Raw genomic sequence first — 22,845 nt, 5'->3', positions numbered from 1 at the left:
ACTCCCCCGTCAATACCTCGTTCTTTAAGCTACATTTTTTTTTTTGTGGTTTCAAAAGAGCTATCTATTATAGTTAAACGGCCTTTGTGATTCAGGTGCGTGTAAATTAAATTTTTTTTTTAATTTTAACGTAAAGAGCGTGGTACTGACTCAGGGAAGAACCCCCTCATATACGTAATAACATATACGTAATAAAAAAAAAAATAAAAAAAAACAAGCGATACGGCTCAATAGTGATCGAAACTTTTAAAAACGGAACTTTGATGTCAATAAATGTATCAATAGAATGGGCTTATAATGCTGATTCTAAATATATGAATTTTATTAAGTTTAGTATTACTCATCAAAGGCTACGAGCCTGAGAAAATTTACCTGATTTTTTAAAGAGGGGGGAAACGTCCCCTACAAGTGAAAGAATTTTAATGAAAATCACACCGTCAGATTCAGCGTATCATAAAACCCTATAACATAGGTTTCAAAGTCATATCTGCAAAAATCTGCAACTTTGTATTTTTTGCCAGAAGCAAAATATACGAATGTAGAAGTTCGTTACGTAAGTTAATTTGTAAATTACGTTCAGTTCAGTTCATTTTATTTAACATCAAAATACGTCATAACCAAATTTTGAGACAGCCATTTAGCAAAAGAAAAGTAAATTTTTTATGCAAATTTTGTTTAATTATTCAATGACGGTGATCCAAAATAAAAGCTGCATTAAATAAAAAACGATCAGAAATTAAATAAAAAAAACAAGTTTTTTAAACTGAAAGTAAGGAGCGACATTAAAACTTAAAACGAACAGAAGTTATTCCGTATATGAAAGGGGCTGTTCCCTCTTCAACGCATCGCTCTTTACGCTAAAGTTTGACTCTGTCTCAAAACTTTATTTTGTTAAAAAATAAAAAACTTTAGCGTAAAGAGCGAGGCGTTGAGGAGGGGACAGCCCCTTTCATATACGGAATAATTTCTGTTAGTTTTAAGTTTTAATGTCGCTCCTTACTTTCAGTTTAAAAAACTTGTTTTTTTTATTTAATTATAGTAAAGAACGAAGTGGGTACAATGTATTATTATTATTATTAACATGAGTGACATGAGTAACATGTAAGACCAGGGCACTTTGTATCGAATGAGTTGTCATAGGAACTTCAAAAAGGGCTCATTCGATTGAAAATAGAAATGGATAATACCCTTTTTAATAGTCGAAAGTGATTGGAGGGCAACTAATCCCTCACTCACCCCCATCCACTCAATTTCCCATTTTGTTTAAAAACTAAATGTTTCCTTAAGATTATATAAAAAAGTACAGTGCTAATGCTAATTCCCAATAAGGCATCTCAGTAGTATCCCAAGAACAACTGAGCGTATTATGTTCAAACTTTCGGAGCTACTTCTGCTTTTAAAATTTAACCAAATCAAAATAGCGTAAGTGTATCCAAGCTAACTACTACTACTACTAACAACTCTATACTAGCATGCTAGCAACTCAATAATAGCAATCCTTTTTCTTTCTGGAACTTCCTTGGGAAGTGCAAGAACAGTGTGGGTAATTTTGTATTCCCAGTTGTGATGCAAATGATGAAGTTTCTTATGGTATTTCTACATTCTAGCGCATTAGCTGAGAGACAATTCCCCCTGATGAAGTTAATTAAATCACCATTAAGAAACAGACTGGAACAAGAAACACTTTCTTCACTAGTGCATGTAAATCAATATGTTAAAGATCCTGCAAAATGAAAAATTCCGTGTGCCCTTGTGATGTCTGCAAAAAAAGTGGAAACAGGATGTACAAGCCCAAAACACAACAACAATTTAAACTTTGTGAGAAGCTGCTTTTATAGTGTCTGATCACAGTGTTTCACCTATGATATTTTAAATGAAAGAATACATAATTAAAAACTATATTGTTTTACAGTAACATAGATGGAGGTGAGGAGCCCAGGCTCTCTTATTACTTAAGTAATAGAATGAACAGTTGTCAACAATAAACAAAAATGTATTGAGAGGAAAAAATTTTCTTTAAATATTTTTTGTTAAAAAAGCAATATCAAAATTTATCGAAATTTGGGAAGGGTGGGACAAACTCTTTCCATGGAAATATAAATGGTCATTTTCAAACATGTCACTGGTGTCCCAGTAATTACACTAGCTCAACTAGAGTAAAAAGAAAATAGTTTCTGTTTTGTTTTTGTTTTTCTTGGAAAAAAACTAGGGTTTTGAATTGACAAGGAACAAAAATTAAAAAGAAAAAGTAAATATTTTGATCATATCAAAATACACGAAGGAAGCAAGGATGTTCTATTCTCTGCAAAAGATGTAAAGAGGCATTTTTCAAAATTTCAAGGGTAATTTTTGCTTGAGAAAAAAACAAAACATAAATCTAAATGTATTTTTTAACATCTAGGGGCTAATGTTACCCCCTTACTATAGGTGTACCTGTATAGAACATGATGAAGAAACAAGACAATTATTAATTACACTGATAAAAGTGATATAATTCTAGTGATTTTTAGTCAATAATCTAGTGATTTATGTACTGATTTAGTGATTTTTTTTTCACAAGTGTAGTTATGCTGGGTTTTGACCATAGCCTTACTATGATAGAACCTTGTAAATTGGCAATCATGTAAAAATAGTTTTCATTTACTTCAGGAGCAGCTACATTTCAGATAGATAAATGATTCAGTGCAGATAAATGAAAAAATATAAAATTAAACAGGTGAGAAAACGAGGATTTTGTCAGCCAGTGCCAAAAAAATTAAGATGAAGAATAAGCAAATATTTTGACAAGGACCTCCGCCAAGTCGTCCTCAGTGCTAAAAAAAAAAAACGAAAAAAACCCAGTAAAATCTAATCTTTCGAAGTGTACTTGACAAGAGGAGAAAAGATACTGAATAAAAAAAACAGCCAAAGATTAATGAAATCACCAATTAAGTTGTTATAAATTGGGCTTAAGGAAATATCTCCCATGTCTCTATTTATAGCCAATTTTCTGTTAATATTTTTTTTTATCTCAATTGCCTCCTTAAAAGATTGCGGTTGGCCATTTACAGTAGATATTAAAGTTGCTTCTTCAAAAAGAACTAAATGTTCAGGATTTTTGAAAATATGCAGGGGCAGAGGTGAATCAAAGTTGTCATTTTTATTTTCAAAACTCAGGGACTTATCTTTTGAAATTTTGTGTTCATACAATCGTTTCCCTTGTTGATAGAACCTACCAATCTAAAATTTCCCACATTTACACGGGATTCAGTAGACACCACTACCTAGTATAGGGTCAGTTTTATCCTTTCCTGAGTTTAAAAAATGTTCTCCTTTTTGTTCAGTTTTGAAAGAAACCGAGCGATTATGTTTTTGTTTTTTTTTTCCAAGTTTGTCGCTGATTTTCGAGATGTATGGTAAAGTGGTGAAATTTTTGTTCTCAATTGTCTAAATAACTGAATCAAGGGGGACGGGCTCCCTATTTTCCTGTATTACCTTTTTTAATCGTCTATATATGATATTTTCAATAAGGTTGATTGTATAACCATTGCAGAATAGAATATCTTTAACATAATTTAATTCAGCATTTACATGATTATGTGAACAAATGTTTAGAACTCTGTTGACTGAAGAAATAATTACCCCTCTTTTTACAGAAGGTGGATGATTTAATGAGAAATGTAGATACCGATCATTATGGGTCGGCTTTCTATATAGAAAATTCAAGGCTAGGAGTATTTTTCTAACTAAAATACACAAGAAAGGGAGCTTTCCTGAATCTTCCAGTTCTATTGTGACTTGAAGATTTGAATCAAAAGAGTTCAAATGTGCCAAAAATCTGTTACAGAGCCCTTTCCATGTTCACAAACGGAAAGAATATCATCAACAAAGCGAAACCAGAGAGAGTGTTTTAAGTGGAAACTATTCAAAGCAGATTGTTCTATGAAATCCATGTAAAAATTTGCCAAATAAGGAGACAAAGCAGTGCCCATGATTTGAAGGAAAAAATTTTCTTGGAACTTAAAATAAAAAGAGAACTTGTTGCAAAGACGAACAAGCGTCATTATTGTGTCAATTTCCAAAGTTTTGTAATCTGACCAAGCAGAATTTTCCTCTAATTTTTTTTTAAGGCCTGCCCACATTTATTGACCTCACCTTTATATTTTTTCATTTATTATATCCTTTCCTCTCTTGGTTTCATACGTCATGTATAGCTAGTGTGGTCTTAGAATGTATTTAAGCTTATACGACTGCATGCAAAGGGTGCTTCTTATCTCAAAGCTACAATTGTTACGTTTTCAGCTACAAATTATAACAATTGAAGCTACATATTGCAATGCTTGAGGTACAAACTCTGACATTTGAAAGCTACATTTGGGATAGTTGTATCATCCATCCCAAAAGTTCCATCTGATTCCCCATAACTTTCTCTGAATTTTGGAGATTTCCTCACTAATCTAAAAAAAATCAGAGTGGAAGCACAGCAAGAGGACCTTAATGCATAAAAAAAGGTTAGGTTGAGCACACTGGCCCAAAAAATGTTTTGGATGCTTAACTTGGAGCTTATATTCACTTTGTTTTTTCAGTATTTTCATTTGGCCTATAAAAACCCCATTTTTGCTCGTTTTTCTTTCTTTATCTTATATGCTTTAGTCCTTAGGCAAAAGAAACATCAATGCCAGTGGCCTCAATTGAAGAAAATGTAGGGGGGGCAAAATGTGGTTTCTAAATCTAGGGGGCAATTCTGTTGTTTTTCGGATTTTCAATGAAAGTACAAAAAAATCAGTGAAAATACTTAAAGACTGATTGTTCAAAATGTAGGGGCCATATTCCCTGCCCCTCTCCCTCCATTGACACCCTAGGTCAATGCACAGAATACGAAAGAATATTAATTTGCCCAAAAATTGGACTACTGAAGAAAAGGGCGAGGGAGTTTTCTCTGCCAAACAAGCTTGCAATTTTCATAAATCACCCCTTGGACCAAGAGGATGTTAATATTTTTTTTTGGGGGGGGAGGGGTCAAGGACCTGAGAATAGGCTGAAAACCTTTTTCTCTTATTGGTTCAAAACATAGCTGTATATCACTGGGCACAGGGAGCCTGAACTTACCACAAAAAAAATTGTTGATGGCCCAAAAAACTGTCAGTATTTCGTCCCATCGGCTTCAAAGCTATAACCTCAAGTTCATAGGCCATGGAAACCCCCAATGTACTGAGAAAAAAAACTTTGGTTTGTGTAAAAATTAGGACTGAAAAAGGGTTTAAAACTTTTTTTCATCCGTTAAGCTTGAAAATCCAATTGCTTGTGCTTCGGGAAAAATTTCTACCCATGCTAAGGGTTCTATGTTCCTACATGGCTTAGAAAAACTGTTGTAGTCCACCCAGATGGCAAAATTTTAGTAGGCCTACTTGTATATTTTTCTCTTAGAGCTAGGCCTTCCCTTGATAGGAATTTATGACCCTAGGACAAGGAGCAAATAGTTCTCTTTCCTCCCTTGCCCTTAGTTATACCAATTAACCTTAGCATGCACAACTTTAAATGCATAGGTTTTGGAAGCCAAAAATGCTGTGCAAGGACCTTTGATAGTTGTTCAACTGCAATGGTAAATGTATGAATACTGATAATATTAAAGTAGATGTTGTTAGCATTATAATTTCGAAGTGGATACCGGTAACAAAATTGTAAATAAATAATACTGATTACAATATATTCTAGCATATTTCATGGGAAGACAGGGTATATATTATATAAAATGTGGCATGAGGCACAGTCGTTTTGCTCTGTTTTACTGTAATGTTTCTGCAGTATTGCCAATCTCAGGCAAAAAAAATAACTAGTCAGTCAGTGAAATCTATCTATCCCCCCCCCTCTTCGCCTTCCAAACATTATGGTCAGTGATGCTTTTTAGTGTATACCATCTTCTATTATTCTTACTGAGCATAGACGCACAAAGTATTTTTTCTTCAAGATAGTTGTGGTTTGCTAGACATATACCACAAAATTATGAGAACTTTTCTAAATACCTTTTTAATAGTTTTTTTTTCTTGATTTAGTATTTTTTTTATTTTCTAATGGTTTTCATATTGGACTTGCATCTGTTCTTTTTTTCTAGTATGCTTGAATTATGTGTTTGTTCTTCATCAACCAGAATATCCCAGTTCCTTAATGCTTCATGGGAAGGCTTTTTTGACCATTTAGCACTTGGCACACCATCAGGAGGAAGCACAATGTCAAGTATAGAATCAATTAGTGACTGTTTAAGTATGTAGTCACTACTTGTAGTTGTGCTCAGTGATGGAGATGCATTCACTTCAATAAGCCAAGGCTTAAGATCCTCGTCAATAATGATATCATAACCATAGCACTCGAAGCAATGGGGATCACTTACTATCAGGGGTGCAACTGCACGTAAGGAACTTACTGTGAGCCAAGCTATTTCCTTCCATAGCTTTTGAACACATACTGCGCCTCTGGTGCTTCTTAAATAAAGAAGCAAACCATCGATGTTCCACTTCCCTCCATGGTGTCTATTGTAATCCTCTCCTTGCTTTTGGACAGACACATTTGTTAGATGAACATACATGTTATCGAGTTCTTGAACACTTTTGTCATATTTGACGGTGCAAAATCGACAGAAACCCTTTTTAAACATGTAAGCTTTCAGTGGCTTAAATGATGTTACTAGGACATAGAGTCGAAGATCAAACTTTTTGCCACCAATGAGTAGTGGTCTGTCGATATACTTGGAGATGACGTATGATTCCCGAGGAGTATGGTTGTAAGAAGAACTTCCAGTATAGGATGCATATCCTGACCTGTTGTCATTTGACCATTTCTTCATTTTTGAGAGCTTATTCACCAGGAAAATTCCAGTGCCTGAAAAAATAATTAGCTATTTCAAATCTATCTAGTAATCTTAATTCCATAAAATATCAACACATTTAGACGGGGGGGGGAGTGGGAGATTGGCACTACAACCTCTCTGAACTTTTTAGAAACTACTGTAGCTAATTTATGCGTGTGACTTTTGTTTATCTATGTGTAATGCAAATAATGTTTCTTAAGTTGGAGCTTCTTTGAAATAGAATTGTGGCTCTGCCCTAGGATTGTACCTACTAAAGTTAGACACATTGGTGTTAGGTTTCCGTTTTTGCAGTGTGGCTTAGGCTAGGGCTGACCCTCTACTAGAAGACAATTTACTATGCCTATTTGATCAGAAAAAAGTATATAGATTCAGAAAAAGACTTCCCTACAAGTGCACAATATTTACACTTGTTATGCTTCATATAGCATGTGCATTACAGAGCGCCATAGCAGTCATTTCATCGCACAATATCCTTTGACAAATTTTTGGTTTTTAAGATGATTTTTATGGCCTTCATAGTTCATAAACTTAATAATGCTTTTCTTGCAGAAGTAGGCGAGAATTATTGTGAGACACCTCTCGGCTTGATATTAATACCAACAATAAAAACTTCCTTTCTTCCCAGGCGTATGAATTAATAAGCATTTTGGCTGTAGCCTCCGAAGCTTTTGTTTTGATGCTAGATTAAAGAATAAAATTGCTGCCTCATGGCATAGTGCTACACAGTTTCTCCCCCAAGCATTGTTTCCGTGGCCACTCTTGACACTTAGCCTGCCCATAGATGGTAACTTTTTTCAAGAATATTTGAGAATGAAATTGTTTGTTTTTTTTTCCTGAAAACACCAAAATCACTTTTTTCGTCTAGATGCATCTAATTCTTTAATTTTAGTTTGGTTTTGGTCTTCAAATTTTGAGTTTAAAAAACTTTATTGTTTTGGATTAATTCCTGATGCCTCTTTGGGTAATTTGAGCTATTCTACTTGTTGTTACAAAGGGACAAACCCTGTGTAGACTGTTTTTATGTTTCTTGTACCATGAAATCCAAGTTGGAGTTGAAACATGTAGGTTTACAGGGGCAGATCTAGAACAAAATCTTTGGGGTGGGGGGCAATGTGACAAGGGCTCCAATGAGAAAATTCTTGGGGGGGGGGCAATGTGACAAGGATGCCAATAATTGACCAAATTGACAAATTTATCCTAAAAAAAGAGTGAAAAAAAGAAAAAAAAACAGGGAAAGAGGGTGCCAGAAAAAATCTTGGGGGATACCAGGACCCCCTGGCCCCCTGGATCCGCCAGTGTAGGCTTATATTAGAATTCTCCAAGTAGAGATTTTTGATGTCGCGGTTTTTGCCAACATCGTACCCTCAAACTTATTTGTGGTAAATGTTGATAAAAGGATCTTTCAATTTCCTAAACATGCCTATTGAGTGCTACTTCCTCTTTCTTGCTGAAAAAAAAAAAAAAAAAAAATCAAAACAAATCAAAACATTGTTTGATACTGGGATTTAGGGCACGGTTTCAACAAATATCTCTTCCAGTTTTGACTAAGGCTGCCATCTTAAACGCTATTAATGGAACGTTAGCATTACTAATAATGGTCGTCACTATGCTTGCACACGTGAACAAAATTATTTCAAGAACCGAGGACTTTTTTTCGGCTAAGACAATGAGAGACAAATTATATATACACATTTTTCACGTTTTAATACATATATACATGGTGCCAGTGGGACCACCACCACTTGCTAAAACCGCTCAGAAATCAAGTCATTATTTTTTATATAGAAAAACTAGGGGACAAATCTTAGTTGATGCATCCCCCCCTTCCGCCGAAGATGGGTCCTAATGACATTTTTTTCTTGAAATGGATGAAGACGAATCCGTTTCTTTTTTGGCATTCCCAATGGGCACTTGTGCTTAATGTTTAGTGTACCTTGGCACCTCTTGCAGCCGTTTTGAATTTTTCTATACTGAAGTACAGTCACTAATATTAGAGCTGGATTAATAAAAACTGCCAATGCTAAAAATTTGGTCATTAGTTGAAACTTGTAGAGTTTATAGCTTATTCCGCGATGAATAAATTGTTTATTCAATAGTTAAGGCTTATGTTTCCTTTTCAAGTTTTTGTATGTTAATTTTGCCATCATTTGTTACCCAAGATTCAGCTTTATCCATATATAGAATTATATTTCTTAACTTCAATTGTTTTTTAGATATAAAAAAAATACTTTGAAAATACGTTAGAAACATGTAAAAATTGGATAAATTTTCTCGATTTTTAAGCTAGTTTAAATCATTCGCCATAAAAAGTCAAAATAATATTACAATCTTGACATGCTGAAGGAATATTTCCGAAACGAATGAATGCAATGACGTATGTATCCTGCCCTTTACTTGTAAGTTACATCTGTAGGCTTCTCACAAAATTGCATGTTTCAGAGGGAAAATAAGCCTTAATTGTTTTTCATTTTGGCGGAATCTAATTTTATCTTTTCGACGTGTTAAATTCCCGATACTCTAAGTATTTTTTTTTTTTTTTTTTTTTTTTTACAGAATAGAGTGAACTATAGTTAAAAAAGAATGAGAAAGAAATCAATTGCAATACATAATAAAAATAGCCGCAACAAACAGAAACGAAAATACTAGAAAATATTATTGAAAACAGAAGAAGGCCTATAACACCAAAAAAGAGCATAAGAAAAGCAGAAATCTAAAAATGTAAAGAAAAAACGAAAGAATTAATAAACCTATGAATACCAAAAAAATGCAAAGGAAAATAAACAGAAAACAATAAAAACTAAAGAAAATAATCAGCAAAAAAGACTCATTCAAAAAGACAATTTACCTTGTGACCCGCCACAAGGCTTCATGATCCAGGTACTAAGTGGGTTTCTCCTGTATTCCTCAACAAATAAATTGTAATCAGCAGGAACTACAAATGTTGTTGGAAGGAAATGGAGGGAATACTCTTCCTCCTCATTTTTTTCGGTCTTGTCTTTATCTTTCTCCATTTCTCTTTTATACCTCTTCATGTTCTTTACCATTAGGTCCTTTCTTGTCAATTCATAATGATTTGGGAAATGGTTTATTATTTGATAGTCATGAAACCTAAGTGGAGTATCTGAGTTGAAAAAATTCCTTGAAGTGTGAGTGCTTGCCCAGTAGAAGTTCCAGCTGTCTCCTTCCGTCGCTTGCAGCCATCCACGCTTTGCAAAGTTTACTGTAACGACAGATTTATCAAAGTCTGTCGTAAAAGTTACTTGTCTAGACATCTTGTTTTGTTCATTGTAGCCAAGGCAACAGAAAATGTTTTCAGTGCCATCTATGTATTCCTAATTTTACTTCTAACACCAACATCGTAACGCGCATTCCTATACATAAGAGCGAGACAGGAAATTATTCTCCCTTCATATTTGTCAAGTTGAGGTGTCCGGGTATCCCCTGGACCCCCCCCCCCTCTATAAAAAAAAATTTGGCCGTAAAACCATACCTTGTAAGGCAGGAGTTAGCAAATTATTCAGATTATTTCTCTTAAAGTTTGATATGTGTCCGCCTAGGATGAAATATTTCTTTATATTCTCTTTCTTTTCTAGAACATAATTACTTAGGCTTTACTAGCTCAGTTCCAACATATAAATGGATCTCAAAAGCGATTTTCCAGCATTTGAAAGCTTAAAGTAAATGCAGGAATAAAGCCAAGCATTTTTGTTTTCTTACATTTATGTACATTCCCTAGAAATTACACTGGGAACTACTAGAAAAAGTTATTCCTCAGTATTGGAATAACTAGAGGCACTTTGCTTCATTGAGGAATGAAGCTTTCCATGGATTCTCAGTGTGCTACTAATAAAAAATAATTTTTTTTTTTTTTTTTAGAAATAGTGAGATCTTACTTTATCTTTTAGTTGAGCTACCAATTACAGATGAAGAAAAAGAGGCCGCAGCTATAGAAGTAGAAGGAGTCAACTTAGCAGAAACGGGCAAATTAGAAGAAGCTCTGAACTTGTTTGATCGAGCAGCAATACTATCTCCCAATCGGTCTTCCATCTACAATAACAGAGCTCAAGCTAAACGACTTCTTAATGATACTAAGGGTATCGTTTTTACTATTTTGGATTATCGTTTATTATTTTTTGGGTTAGAGTACTTGTGAGTGATGAACCTCAATATAAGGCTTTAATATAAATCCGCTCACACTGTCAGAAATACAAATTTGGAGTTCGCCATTATTATTATGTAATGGCTACCACACAAATACTATTTTGTGCAAATACATATTAGCCATTATTACTACTAGCAACAACTTATTAGAGCACCACGCCAGCATGGATGCGTCTTGAAAATATTAGGGCAACCTGGGAACTCAATTTTTAATGAAAAAGACCTGTATATGCAGTTATGTAGTTTTATGCTTAACGGGCGACATCTTTGAATATAAGGAACGCCAATAAAAAAAATGGGCAAAATCAATAGCCTATATCATTTTGTAGCTTTAAAACCTGTCATTTTTCTGATTGCTGTAGCAAAAGACAAATACTGCAATAAATTTAAGCTGTGCATTACTATAGATATTATAAAAGTATTCAAGATTAAGCAATTCAATTTATTAGTAAATTGACTTACCTAAAAAAACTTCTGTTTAGAAAGACTGATTATTGCTATTCTATTCTGTTATTTTTACCCTTTTAGTTGACTATTCTCTATCGGTGCCCCTGTTAGTGATTCCGACAGTATCACTTTTGTTACTTTATTTTTTTTTTATTCCTGCTTGACTATATTTGTTCAATAGTCCAATTGAAGATAACGGTTGTACCATCCTGTTGATTAGTGTATTGCTCAACGATCAGATGCAGATAAATTGGGTGTTACATCCGTTTCATTGGGCTTATTTGTAAACATAATTGTTAATAATTGTTCAACACCCAAAAGGAAGATCGTAGACAATCCCAGTTTTCAAATATCAACAGACATAAGATGGAGCCAGGAGTTGAAATTTTTTATGTCCTTGGTGCTTTATAACACTCGTTAAGCACTGTTGTCAAATTCAAATTCTCTTTAATTCCTTTCTTATGACCTCGTCCCACCCCATTCAGGGACGATCTGCTTTTAGTTCTACCCCAGGATATCCAGAGACCACAATATTTGGCAATATATTATCCTCCATCCGTAAAACGTAACCTAGCCATCTTAACCTTTTTGTTTTTCATTATAGCTCGAGAAAGTGGGATCGAACCAGATATTTCGTGCTGTCAGTCTGTCAGAAGAGTGCCTAAGACTATCTTAAAGAATCTACGCTATTATTTTCAAAGAGGAATCACGAAAGCTTCTGCAGAAAGGCAATGATTTTATTGTTTCTGCTCCTTCTTATAATGCGTGCGAACCAGTAATTACTCTTGTAACATCTCCAATATGTAAGTGGCTCTTCATGGGGAAAATCAAATGAGTGCCTAAAATCATCCACTTCTTAGATAATTCTACTGCGAAACACTTAACACATCTTTAAAGCTTTCGGAGTGCCAACGTATCAAAGCCTAATTTTTAGTTTGAGGTTACGTTTTACGAATGGAGGATAATATATTGCCAAATATTGTGGTCTCTGGACATTCATCTGGGACGAAAATAAAAGCAGATCATGCCTGAATGGGGTGGGACGAGGTCATAAGAGAGGAATTGAAAAGAATTCTGATTTTACAGATTGTAAGATTGATGTATTTTGAAAATTATTACAATCTTTACAATCCTGGAAATTGTTTGACATATCAACCTTTTGTTGTGCTCACATTTTGGAGGCATACTTGATCACTGTCGTTGCCGTTGCTTCCTATTCGTCGAAAAAAGTTTCGATTCTTGTACCCTCAACACTCAAAACCCTCCAAAAACTCATTCGTCTCACTAACAGTTTCATGTGGACACTCAACTCATCTGCATTATCTAATTCTTGGCATGTTTTGCCTCTGTAGTTTCTCTGCGTTTTTAGGACAATCTCCTATTTTACTAGAGAAAGGATAGGTTGCTATTTTTGAATGTAGTATCTTACTCAGTAATTTTACTGGTTGATTTAGATGCAGCTAAATATTTGTAATAAGACAAAAAAAAACGAGCAGAAATTATACGAATTTGTTTTCTCATTGATGGTAATTTTAAAATGTGCAGATTATACCCAAGGTTGGCCTAGACTGCCACACCTGCAAAGTGACAAAGTAATCAAACAGCAGGTGTAACATTGCATTAAATAACCAAGACATAGCTACAATTATTTCTATTCTAGGTTGGCCTAGACTGCTACACCTGTAAATTGATCAAACAGCAGGTTTAATATTGCATTAAATAACCAAGATATAGCTACAATTATTTTAATTCTAGTCTATCCTAGGTTGGCCTAGACTTCCACACTTGCAAAGTGACCAGACAGCAGGTGTAATATTGCATTAAATAACCAAGAAATAGATACCATTATTTTAATTCTATTTATTACCTTAAGTATCAGTAGCCAATTTTTAGGGGGGTGAGTCATTTGATTTTAACGACTGGTTCTGGGGAAATGTAGTAAAATTGGTAAAACTGTGGTATAATTATGGGACCACATGTCCCAATCTTTGCACAGTGTTATTAAATGACCGAGAATGTTGCGGGGGGGGGATCTTCCAAATGTGACCCTTCTCTCCATTTGTGACGCTTCTCGTGAATACCTTATGATTACTATGAAACCGCGATTATGATAGGTATTTGTAGATAAAATAAGAAAGGGAGTAATTATAAAAAAAAAAAATGTAATTTTGCTCCTGAAAAGAAGTAAACCTCAAAATCTTAATTACTCCCCATGCCGAAAAAAAAAATGCATAATGTACTGCGGTTTGACTTTTGATGGTCGAATTGCGCTGTTTGTTAAATGTGAGCTGACAATGTAGATCACTATGCATACGTGACATAATATGTTTTCTGCTTTTCAGGAGCTCTTGAGGGATTTGAATATCGCAATAGAATTGTCCGGCAAGCGTGGAAATGTTTATGAACGTGCACTATGTCAGCGAGGAATGATATACCGCTTTGAAGGAAAAAAGGATGATGCAATGAAAGACTTTAAGGAAGCAGCACAACTTGGGAATTCCTTTGCTAAAACAATGGTGAACATCTTCTTTCAATATTCATCTTCATTTGACTTCTCTTTCCTTTTTATTCTGTAATACCTTGTTGTGCACAGTAGGCATTTGAAGAATACTTTCACAAACGATTCACCACAGCACCAAGCCGTGTGAGACCAACATATCCTCGCACGCTCCTCCTACATACCATTTTAGCTAGAGCTTCACTCTTTATTTCCTCTCATAAAGTTGCCCTTCCTTTTTTTCATTTTTTTTCTGTCGATCTCTTCTCACTCCATTCAAAGATGAGCTTTTTATGTGTGTTCATCCTGAGCTCAGGTGAAGACATAAATCACACTGTTTGGATCCGTCAAACTTGACATTGACCGCTTGACCTTTTTTCATTTAGCCGGTGGGGTAAAACTGCGTTTAGTGTAGAGCTTTTGTTCGGTTTATCAAAATTTTTTCCCAAGCTTGGGGGGGGGTCTAATTCTTAAAAAAATACCTCCCTTCACTATTTTGCTCATTTATGCTCTTATGCATGTTTATCCCTCTAAAATTTTGGTCCTTCATACCTATAATCTAAGTATGTCTATAATCTATAATCATACCTATAATCTATGAGGATAATCTAGTAACCGTTACTAAATTACCTTTTCAGGGCACTAAAGCCTCGAAAACTATCTTTTTATGCCATATTTTCTTGAGGCTAAAAGTTTTCTTTCGGCCTGTGCACAAGTAGTCTCCTTAGTCTGTCCACTTTATCCAAGTTTCCTTTTTTATCTCGAATAAGGACTTTGAAGGTATTTCTTATGACATTATTAGAGAAGTCTTAGGTTTCAAATCTATGACTTGTTGGCTGATTTCTCTTTTGTTGATAATCTTGTCATCATTAAATTTTCTGGAAATTTGAACGTGTTTACTGGAATATTGAAGCTAAAATTACCCCAGTTTCCAGTCATTTTGCCTTGTAGAACGTTTAGAAAAAATGACAATAAGAGGATAAATTCTGTATTATAATTCTACTTATAAACATGAAGGCACACTCCATAAGCCCCCCCCCCCTCGCCTTTCCAGTTTCCCAGGGGCTTAATCATTTTTTCAGGGGAGTGAGGATTATTCTAGTGAGTGGTTTTGCTACTGAAAAAGTAATTTTTAAAGCCAAAGTACTTGGATTTGGCACGTTTTATCGTATTTTTTTGCAATAATTATGTGGCTGGAAGCTTCAAATCTTAGGAAGGGTTATTCATACGCTGATCTCCCCTTTATGTTATGATCATCCTTCCCCAAAGTGGCTTTGACACACGTGTACCTGCTTAGTTGCGCATTATTGTTCTTTCTTCTTGTGAATATTGGCTTAAGAACTGTCTTCTTTTTTCTTTGGTGTTGTCAGTAACTTATATTTTGCCGATCTATTTTCTGATGCTTTTGTATTTAAGGATATTTATTTACCGCCGTTTTGGGAGTGCGGCGACGATACATTTTAATTTATTACCTTTGTAACTTAGCATCTATAATTTCAGTACCAGTAGAGTCGATAAGGAATCTGAAATAGACTCTCACTAGTTCCAAAAGTTAAATCTGATAGACCTCTACTGAAAATCAAGGTGTTTGTAACAAAGTTCTAGTTCTGTTTGCAATTCTTTTGTGCAGTGAAATAATAATGGAACTTATTTATCTTTGCCTCATTACTTAAGATTTACTTAACGAATGTGATTTGTAACAACGATTGAATAGGAGAGTCCTTTATTTACTACTATTTATTGAATAGGAGAGTCCTTTATTTATTTACATATGCATTTTCTTGTCAAAAAATGAAGGTTCGTTTTTCAGTCATGGTCTACGCATTAGCATTGACATAGTAGAGAGTGAGATATCTCCATTTTATGTATTTTATTTTTGGACTCAGCATATTGAATGAATTACCGTTGGAAATTCCTCCTTCAAATACAAATATGGAAGTGCCCTTTTCTAAGTGACAAAATGGGCAGAGGGCACTCAACCCCCAGGAGCCCCTTTAGCCCTACGAAACATCGGACTAAAATTTCAAGATGAACGCATTGGTCAGAATTACTGAGAAACATCAGAACATGTCTCTAGGATCGGAAGGTTGCATGTAGCCCTAGGACAAAAGCATCGAATTTTCCGGATATCTCTTTCAAAGACACAGTAGTCATAGATACATTTTATGTAGATTATTATCTATTATCATAGATACATTTTTTTTACGGCAGTAATATCGAAATGTTAAACCTTGTTAAAATTCTGAAGAGCTAACTGTGATCATTGTAATATTTTTTCAGTATTTTATGACTGAATTACCGTTGACAGTCTTATGATCAGATAGAAAGAGACATGTACCCAAGAGGCCTTGTTTCCCTTGTTTCCCTCACAAAATCTATAAGTCTACGCGATTTATGACATAATCGCATATAATTCATTTAATTCCACGATTTTTTTTAAGCGCTCTCCTATCCCTCCTTAAAAATCATCCTTAGACTGTTCCTGGATAGATATTTAGTAAATTTATTGCTAAATTAATTAAAATATTACACTCGAATCTGAAACTAACCCTGAAAAAAAAATTCTGGAAACACTATATTGCTAATTGACAACGCACTACAACTTTCATAAAAAAAAATCCTTCAAACTGTTTTATTAACTCCTTTGTTGTGCAAGTTATTTCAATTGATGAATAAGAGCGACTGCATTTATCTGACTAGATATTAAGTAATTATTATATTTACCAGTAATAAAGGTCTATAAAGTTTGTTGGTTGCCACGTGTTTTACTTCCTGGTCTAAACCCTTTTGTTCTATATAATTCAGTTAACATTTATCGAAAACAAGTGAATCGGCATAATGAAGGAGGCGTTGGAGGAGGGAACTGTTATGCTACCGTGTTTAGCGTAGAATCCACGTCTCAATTTTTTCATTTTTCTAGAGCGTCTACTTTTATCTTCAATTTAGAGTTTTAAGTTTTTGCAATAAAAACTATCCCAATTGTAATAACCCTGTAATAATAATTTAACTTTGTAATACAGTCATAGTAAGAAGTTGTGCTGTAACCATAATATTTAGGACAAACAGGCTTACCTCATATAAATTGTGCTAAAACGATGATCTTATTAAAGCAAAAAAGACATATGAGGCGCAAATGGCTGGTCGATTTTTGTGGTCTGTGATTGTTACGAATGAGTCAGGTTTTGACCATCTTTTGGTACCTTTTTCTGTTTGTTTTTTTTCGCCAAATTACTGTGACCCCTTACCATTATTGTTACCCCTATTTTATAGGTTTGATTGTTATCTATATTTCTCAAATGGTTCGTCTTTGATCAAATTTCTACAGCCATGTCTATTTCATATGTGACAGCCACGTGCAAAGACACTCATCAGAGGCAACGCTATAGCGTTGCCTATAGTAAAGGCCATACGGCTCCAATGTTATATTATTATTATTATTTTTTTGCCAGAGGCACATTATATGGAAGGGGTCGTCGTATAAACTTTAAAAGGGACTCCTTCGTTTGGAAATCGAGAGTTTTAGTGCCCTTTTTAAGAGTCAAAAGTGATCGGATGGCAACTAGCCCCCCCCCCCACGCCCGTTTTTCCCCGAATACATCTGATAAAAATTTGTATTATCCATTTTGTTAAAAATAGTTCAAAAATCATAAAACAAAACCTCCCGCCCTTTTTCCCCAATTGCATCAGATAAAAATTTTGAGATAGCCATTTCGTTAAATATAACTCAAAGGTCAGATAACAAAACTCCGATGTCGACACAACCTCCCAGGGCCCGGGGGCAGGAGTTGTAAGTTATGCCCTGGGGGCATATAAGGTCTTTATGGAAGGGATGCTCGTATAAACTTCAAAGAGGGCTCATTTGATTGGAAATTGAAAGTTCTAGTTCACTTTTTATAAGTCAAAAGGGATCGGACTGAGCTAGCCCCCCCCCTGCCTTTTTCCCAAAATGTATCAGATAAAAATTTTGAGATAGTCATTTTGTTAAAAATGGTTCAAGGGTCAGATAAAAAAAATTTCCTGCGTCGACACAACCCCCCAGGGCATGGGGGCAAGCATTGTAAGTTATAGCCTGGGGGTATATATGGTTCTTATGGAAGGGTTGCTCGTATAAACTTCAGATAGAGCTAATTTGTTTGGAAAGTGATAGTTCTTGTTCACGTTTTAAGAGTCAAAGAGATCGAAGGGTGACTAGCCCCACCCCTCTGTCTTTTTTTCCAAATGCATCAGGTAAAAATTATGAGATAGCTATTTTGTTAATAATAGTTAAAAGGTCAGATCATAAAAACTCTGGTGTCAACACAATCCCCCAGGGCCCCGGGAAGTCGTTGTAATATATGCCCTTGAGGCATATATGGCTCTTTCAGAAGGGATGCTCATGTAAACTTCAGAGGGAGCTCATCTAATTGGAAACTGAAAGTTCTAGTTCACGTTTTAAGAATTAAAGGGATCCAAGGGCAACTAGAACGCCCTTCCCCCTCGCCCTTTTTCCCCTAACCCACCCGATAAAAGTTTGAGATAGCCATTTTTTTGTTTGAGATAGCCAAAAATGGTTCAAATATTAGACAACGAAAATTCCGGTGTCGACACAAACCCCCAGGGCCAGGCGTTGTAAGTCATGCCCTGGGGGTATATATGGTTCTGATGGAAGGGATGCCCGTATAAACTTCAGAGAGGGCTTATTTGATTGGCATGTGAAAGTTCTAGTTCACTTTTTGTGAGTCAAGACGGATCGGACGGGAAATAGCCCCCCCCCCCTCTCCACGCCCTTTTTTCCCCAAATGCATCAAATAAAAAAATTTACATAGCCATTTTGTTAAAAATAGTTAAACTATTTTTAAAAACTGGTGTCGACAAACCCCCCAGGGCCCGGGGCAGGCGTTGTAAGTTATGCCCTAGGGGCATATATGGTTCTTATGGAAGGGATGCTTGTATATACTTCAGAGAGTGCTAGTTTGTGGGAAAGTTCTTGTTCACTTTTTAAGAGTCAAAGAGATCGGAGGGCAACTAGCCCCCCCCTCTCCACGCCCTTTTCCCCCAAACCCATCCGATAAAAATTTTCATTTTGTTAAAAATAGTTCAAATATCAGATATTAAAACTCCTGGGTCAACACAACCCCTCAAGGCCTGGGGTCAAGCGTTGAAAGCTATGCCCTGGGGGCATATTTGGCTCTTCTGGAAGGGATGCTCGTATAAACTTCAGGGAGGGCTCATTTGACTTAAAATTGAAAGTTCGAGTTTACTTTTATGGAGTCAAAAGAGATCGAAGGGAAATTAGCCCCCCCCCCCCTCACGCCCTTTTTCCCCAAATCCATCCGATAAAAATTTTAAAATAGCCATTTTGTCAAAAATAGTTCAAACATCAGATAATAAAAACTCTGAGGTTGGCACAAACCCTCAGAGCCCGGGGGCAAGTGTTTTACGTCATGCCCCGGGATATATAAGGTTTTTATGTAAGGAGAAGTCGTATAAACTTCAGAAGTGGCTCATTTGATTGGAAATTGAAAGTTCTTGTTTACTTTTTATGAGTCAAAAGAGATCGGAGGGCATCTACCTCACACACACACACACACACACTGTTTTTTCCAAATGAATCCGATCAAAATTTTGAGATTGCCAGTTTGTTTGAAGTAGTCCAACGATCAGATAACTAAAAGTTCGGGGTCAACATACCCCCCAGAGCCCAGTGGAGGGGCTGTATCTTATGCTGCTGGGGTATATAAGGTTTTAATGGAAGAGGTGGTCGTATAAACTTTGGAGGGCGCTCAAACGAGACACCCCTTGCATGAAATCCGACCGGCCTAATGTTTTTGTGTAAGGGGTGGTCATATTAACCTTGGAGGGGGCTCATTTGATTAGAAATTGATTCATCTAGTTCTTTCTTAAGAGTCAAAAGTAATAAATGGGCAACTAGCCCACGCCCCACTTTTTCACAGGACATCTAGTCAAAATTTGAAATTGCCATTTTATTCGAAAAAGTTCAAAGGCCAAATAACTATGATTCCGGGGTTAAACTCCCACCCCTAACCCTGGGGAAATTGCTCTGAGTTGCGGAACTTGCTTATTGTTACTTTGACACTTTGTTTACTTCAATACTTGGATTTAGTGATTTATGTGGAAACTTGGGTTTACGGTGCAAGGGCCGTAAGTTATGCAAGTTGCTTATTGTTACTTTGATACCTTGGTTACTTTTATGCTTTCTTTACTTTGTTATTTTTTTTTACTTTGGTATTGTTACTTTGATACTAGTTTTGATACTTTGATGTTGAAAAAAAAACTTTGATTTTGAAATAAGGTTATTTTGAAAACTTGAAACTTTTTGCAATAAGAAACGAACAAAAATTAATTTAAAAAAACTTTCCGTAAAAGAAGTCTTTCAAGGAAAATTAAATGCCATTTTAAACTTAATATCAGCAGATAAAAATACCTGTTAAAATTCAAACCAAAAACGACCAGAAATTGCTATTAATGAATAAATGAAGCCCAAAACGACCAGAAATTAGATAAACAATGATTGCAAAAAAAACATACAACTAATTATATAAATGAATAAATAAATCTTAAAAGGAGTAATGCTTAAATTGAATATGCAAATCAAGCTTAAAAGGAAAAAAAATATTTTGCTATTGAAGTATAAATGAAACCCAAAACTAACAGAAATTAAATAAACAATGAATGCAAACAAACATACAATAGATACTAATATAAATGAATAAATAAATCTTAAAAGGAGTGAAACTTAAATTGAATATGCAAATCAAGCTTGAAACGAACAAAAATGACTGTAAACAAGAGTTTGGGTATCGCCTCCTCTCACTGCAAAAGTCTAAAACCTACTGCGTCATTGGCGCTTTACTGAAAACTATATATGTTTTAAACAGTCTTGGGAAGTATAAACAAAATCAAATTGAATGTTTGATATATAATGATATTAATTGTTGAAAGATTCCATCCGTTCAAGATTTTTTTTTCACTGTAATTTTGTTTCCATTTTAAATGTTATAAAAACTGGAAAAGAAAATATTTGTAATATAATGCGTTTTCAGTGAAGCGCCAATGACGCAGTAGGCTTTGGGTTTTTACAGCTAAGGAAGGGGGGAGTATCCAAACTCTTAGCCTGGTAGTACTGACATGCTTGTCTCTACCTACATTCAGTTCAAATAATAATAAACTTTATTCAGTTTATACGTTTATACGTTCAGTTCATAATATTAAACTTTTTATTTTCGTTTGTACGAATAATCTGTATTGCTTCTTTTTTACTATTCCTTTTTTTCTAGGTTGCTCAAATGAACCCGTATGCAGCTATGTGCAATAAAATGCTCCACGACATGTTTACTAAACTAAAAAATGAAGACACTGATGACGCAGTAGATAAATAATTGTGCTGTAAACTTTTGTTTTCTATTAACGGGTTGTGGGTACACGGAACCTAGGGTTGAAAGGGTTGTTAAAAGGAGCGTAGCCGACTCCAAAAGTGAAGTTACAATTAACTATCGTTGTTTATTTGTGCATATTTCATGTTACTGTTTTCGCCGCAAAACTCCAAATAATGACAATTTTGTATCATTTTACGTATTAAGGTCTCGGAATGGGTAATAATTTTACATTTTTCTATTATTCCTTCATTAGACTTGAATAATATAGACAGAAAATAGCACTCTTTTATGCGATATGCTTGTGTCTTTTCTTTTTCGGGCATAGTGCTAGAGCTGATTCATTATAGTTATATAATGTACAAATAAGAGAAATAATCAAATACTGCTTTAATTGCTTTAGGCAGAATTGGTCGCAAGAATAATACTTAAGTCTATCATTTCCTTTCTGCCCATGAGAAACCCTTCTAAACTTAGGTTTCTCAATGTAATTTTACCGCTAGAAGTCTGATAAATATAAAGCGCCTTTACATAGAGATTATTTGAAAAAAACTACGTTTTCTAAAGAGTTAAAGAGGCTGAGTCACAAGTTCGAACCTTAAAACGTACAGGGATTAGGAGGTGCAGTTGAGGGCTGCCGCCCCCAAACCCCGCTTCCGTATATGAAAGGGGCTGTGCCCTCCTCAACGCCTCGCTCTTTACGCTAAAGTTTTTATTGTTTAAAAAAAAGAGTTGTAAGAAAGTCAAACTTTAGCGTAAAGAGCGAGGCGTTGGGGAGGGCACAGCCCCTTTCATATACGGAAGCGGGGTTTGGGGGCGGCAGCCCCTCAACTGCAACTCCTAATCCCTGTACGTTTTAAGGTTCGAACTTGTGACTCAGCCTCTTTAACGGTTTATAAATCGTAGTTTTTTTCAAATAATTTCTGCACATTTTTATGCAGTTTATAAATTAATATTGCTTGACTACCTGTTAGCTTATCTTTTGAGGAATTAAATATGGGGGGCTGCCGCCGTCCAAACCCCCCGCTTTTGAAGATTCTTGTGTTAAGGCTTTTACTTCCTGAATACTCAAATCAAATGCACAGTAAGATTTTTATCAGCCGCCCCAGGCCCATGTTATCAAAGCAGTGGACACTTACCTGTAACGTGAAGGCCGACTGTGATATTCTTCTGGAGACGCCTGTTGAGCCGAAGGATTTAATAGATTGGATTTAAAAAAGAAACTGAGTTTCTTTTTTAAACTTTAAATTCAATATATAAAAAATTTCTCTGACGGAGAATCGAACTCGGATCTTCCGCCTGTCAGACAGGAATAGCGACCGCTGTACCATAGAGACATTACATTATTTTTATTCTGTGCGATGTATTTTTGACGCAAGGAAATACCCACAAAACTTGATATTTGTTTTTTGGAAAATCGGGAAGGAGTGATCGGATTGAGCTGAAATTTTAAGGATGAGCTCCCAGGCCCCAGGAAAGCTTATCCTCTAGATTTCAGCCCGATCACACAACGTTAAAGGGGG

The 22,845-nt window shown here is 35.3% G+C and overlaps 2 protein-coding genes across 2 annotated transcripts in view; one reads left to right on the top strand and one right to left on the bottom strand.

Moving 5' to 3' along the window:
* The window catches only part of LOC148951105 (tetratricopeptide repeat protein 36 homolog), a 36,398-nt gene extending 14,519 nt beyond the window's left edge, over window positions 1–21,879 (top strand). The window contains exons 2-4 of the mRNA XM_089090144.1: window positions 10,750–10,943; window positions 13,798–13,968; window positions 21,227–21,879. Coding sequence (XP_088946270.1) covers window positions 10,750–10,943; window positions 13,798–13,968; window positions 21,227–21,328 — 467 coding nt within the window. The 3' untranslated portion in view covers window positions 21,329–21,879. The remainder of the gene's footprint in view (window positions 1–10,749; window positions 10,944–13,797; window positions 13,969–21,226) is intronic.
* TTLL1B (Tubulin tyrosine ligase-like 1B) lies at window positions 5,876–10,116 on the bottom strand. The gene is made up of 2 exons (XM_089090143.1): window positions 9,690–10,116; window positions 5,876–6,855 (listed from the first exon to the last, which is right to left on the bottom strand). The coding sequence occupies exons 1-2, from the start codon at window positions 10,114–10,116 to the stop codon at window positions 6,041–6,043; spliced, it is 1,242 nt and encodes a 413-aa protein (XP_088946269.1). The 3' UTR covers window positions 5,876–6,040.
* Window positions 21,880–22,845: the final 966 nt, after the last annotated feature.

This window comes from Artemia sp. Qi Xiang Cuo, chromosome 6 (assembly GCF_049724085.1).
Source record: "Artemia sp. Qi Xiang Cuo chromosome 6, ASM4972408v1, whole genome shotgun sequence".
Classification (NCBI taxonomy): Eukaryota; Metazoa; Arthropoda; class Branchiopoda; order Anostraca; family Artemiidae; genus Artemia; species Artemia sp. Qi Xiang Cuo.
Note: the sequence above shows the minus strand (reverse complement) of the source record. Positions and strands in the feature narration are given on the sequence as shown.

What these genes read in the sequence shown, in the direction of transcription:
- TTLL1B (XM_089090143.1), bottom strand. Translation starts at nt 10,116, where the DNA reads ATGTCTAGACAAGTAACTTTTACGACAGACTTTGATAAATCTGTCGTT. An exon ending in GCCTTGTGGCGGGTCACAAG is followed by an intron (nt 6,856 to 9,689) that starts GTAAATTGTCTT and finishes TTATTTTTTCAG; the next exon opens with GCACTGGAATTTTCCTGGTG.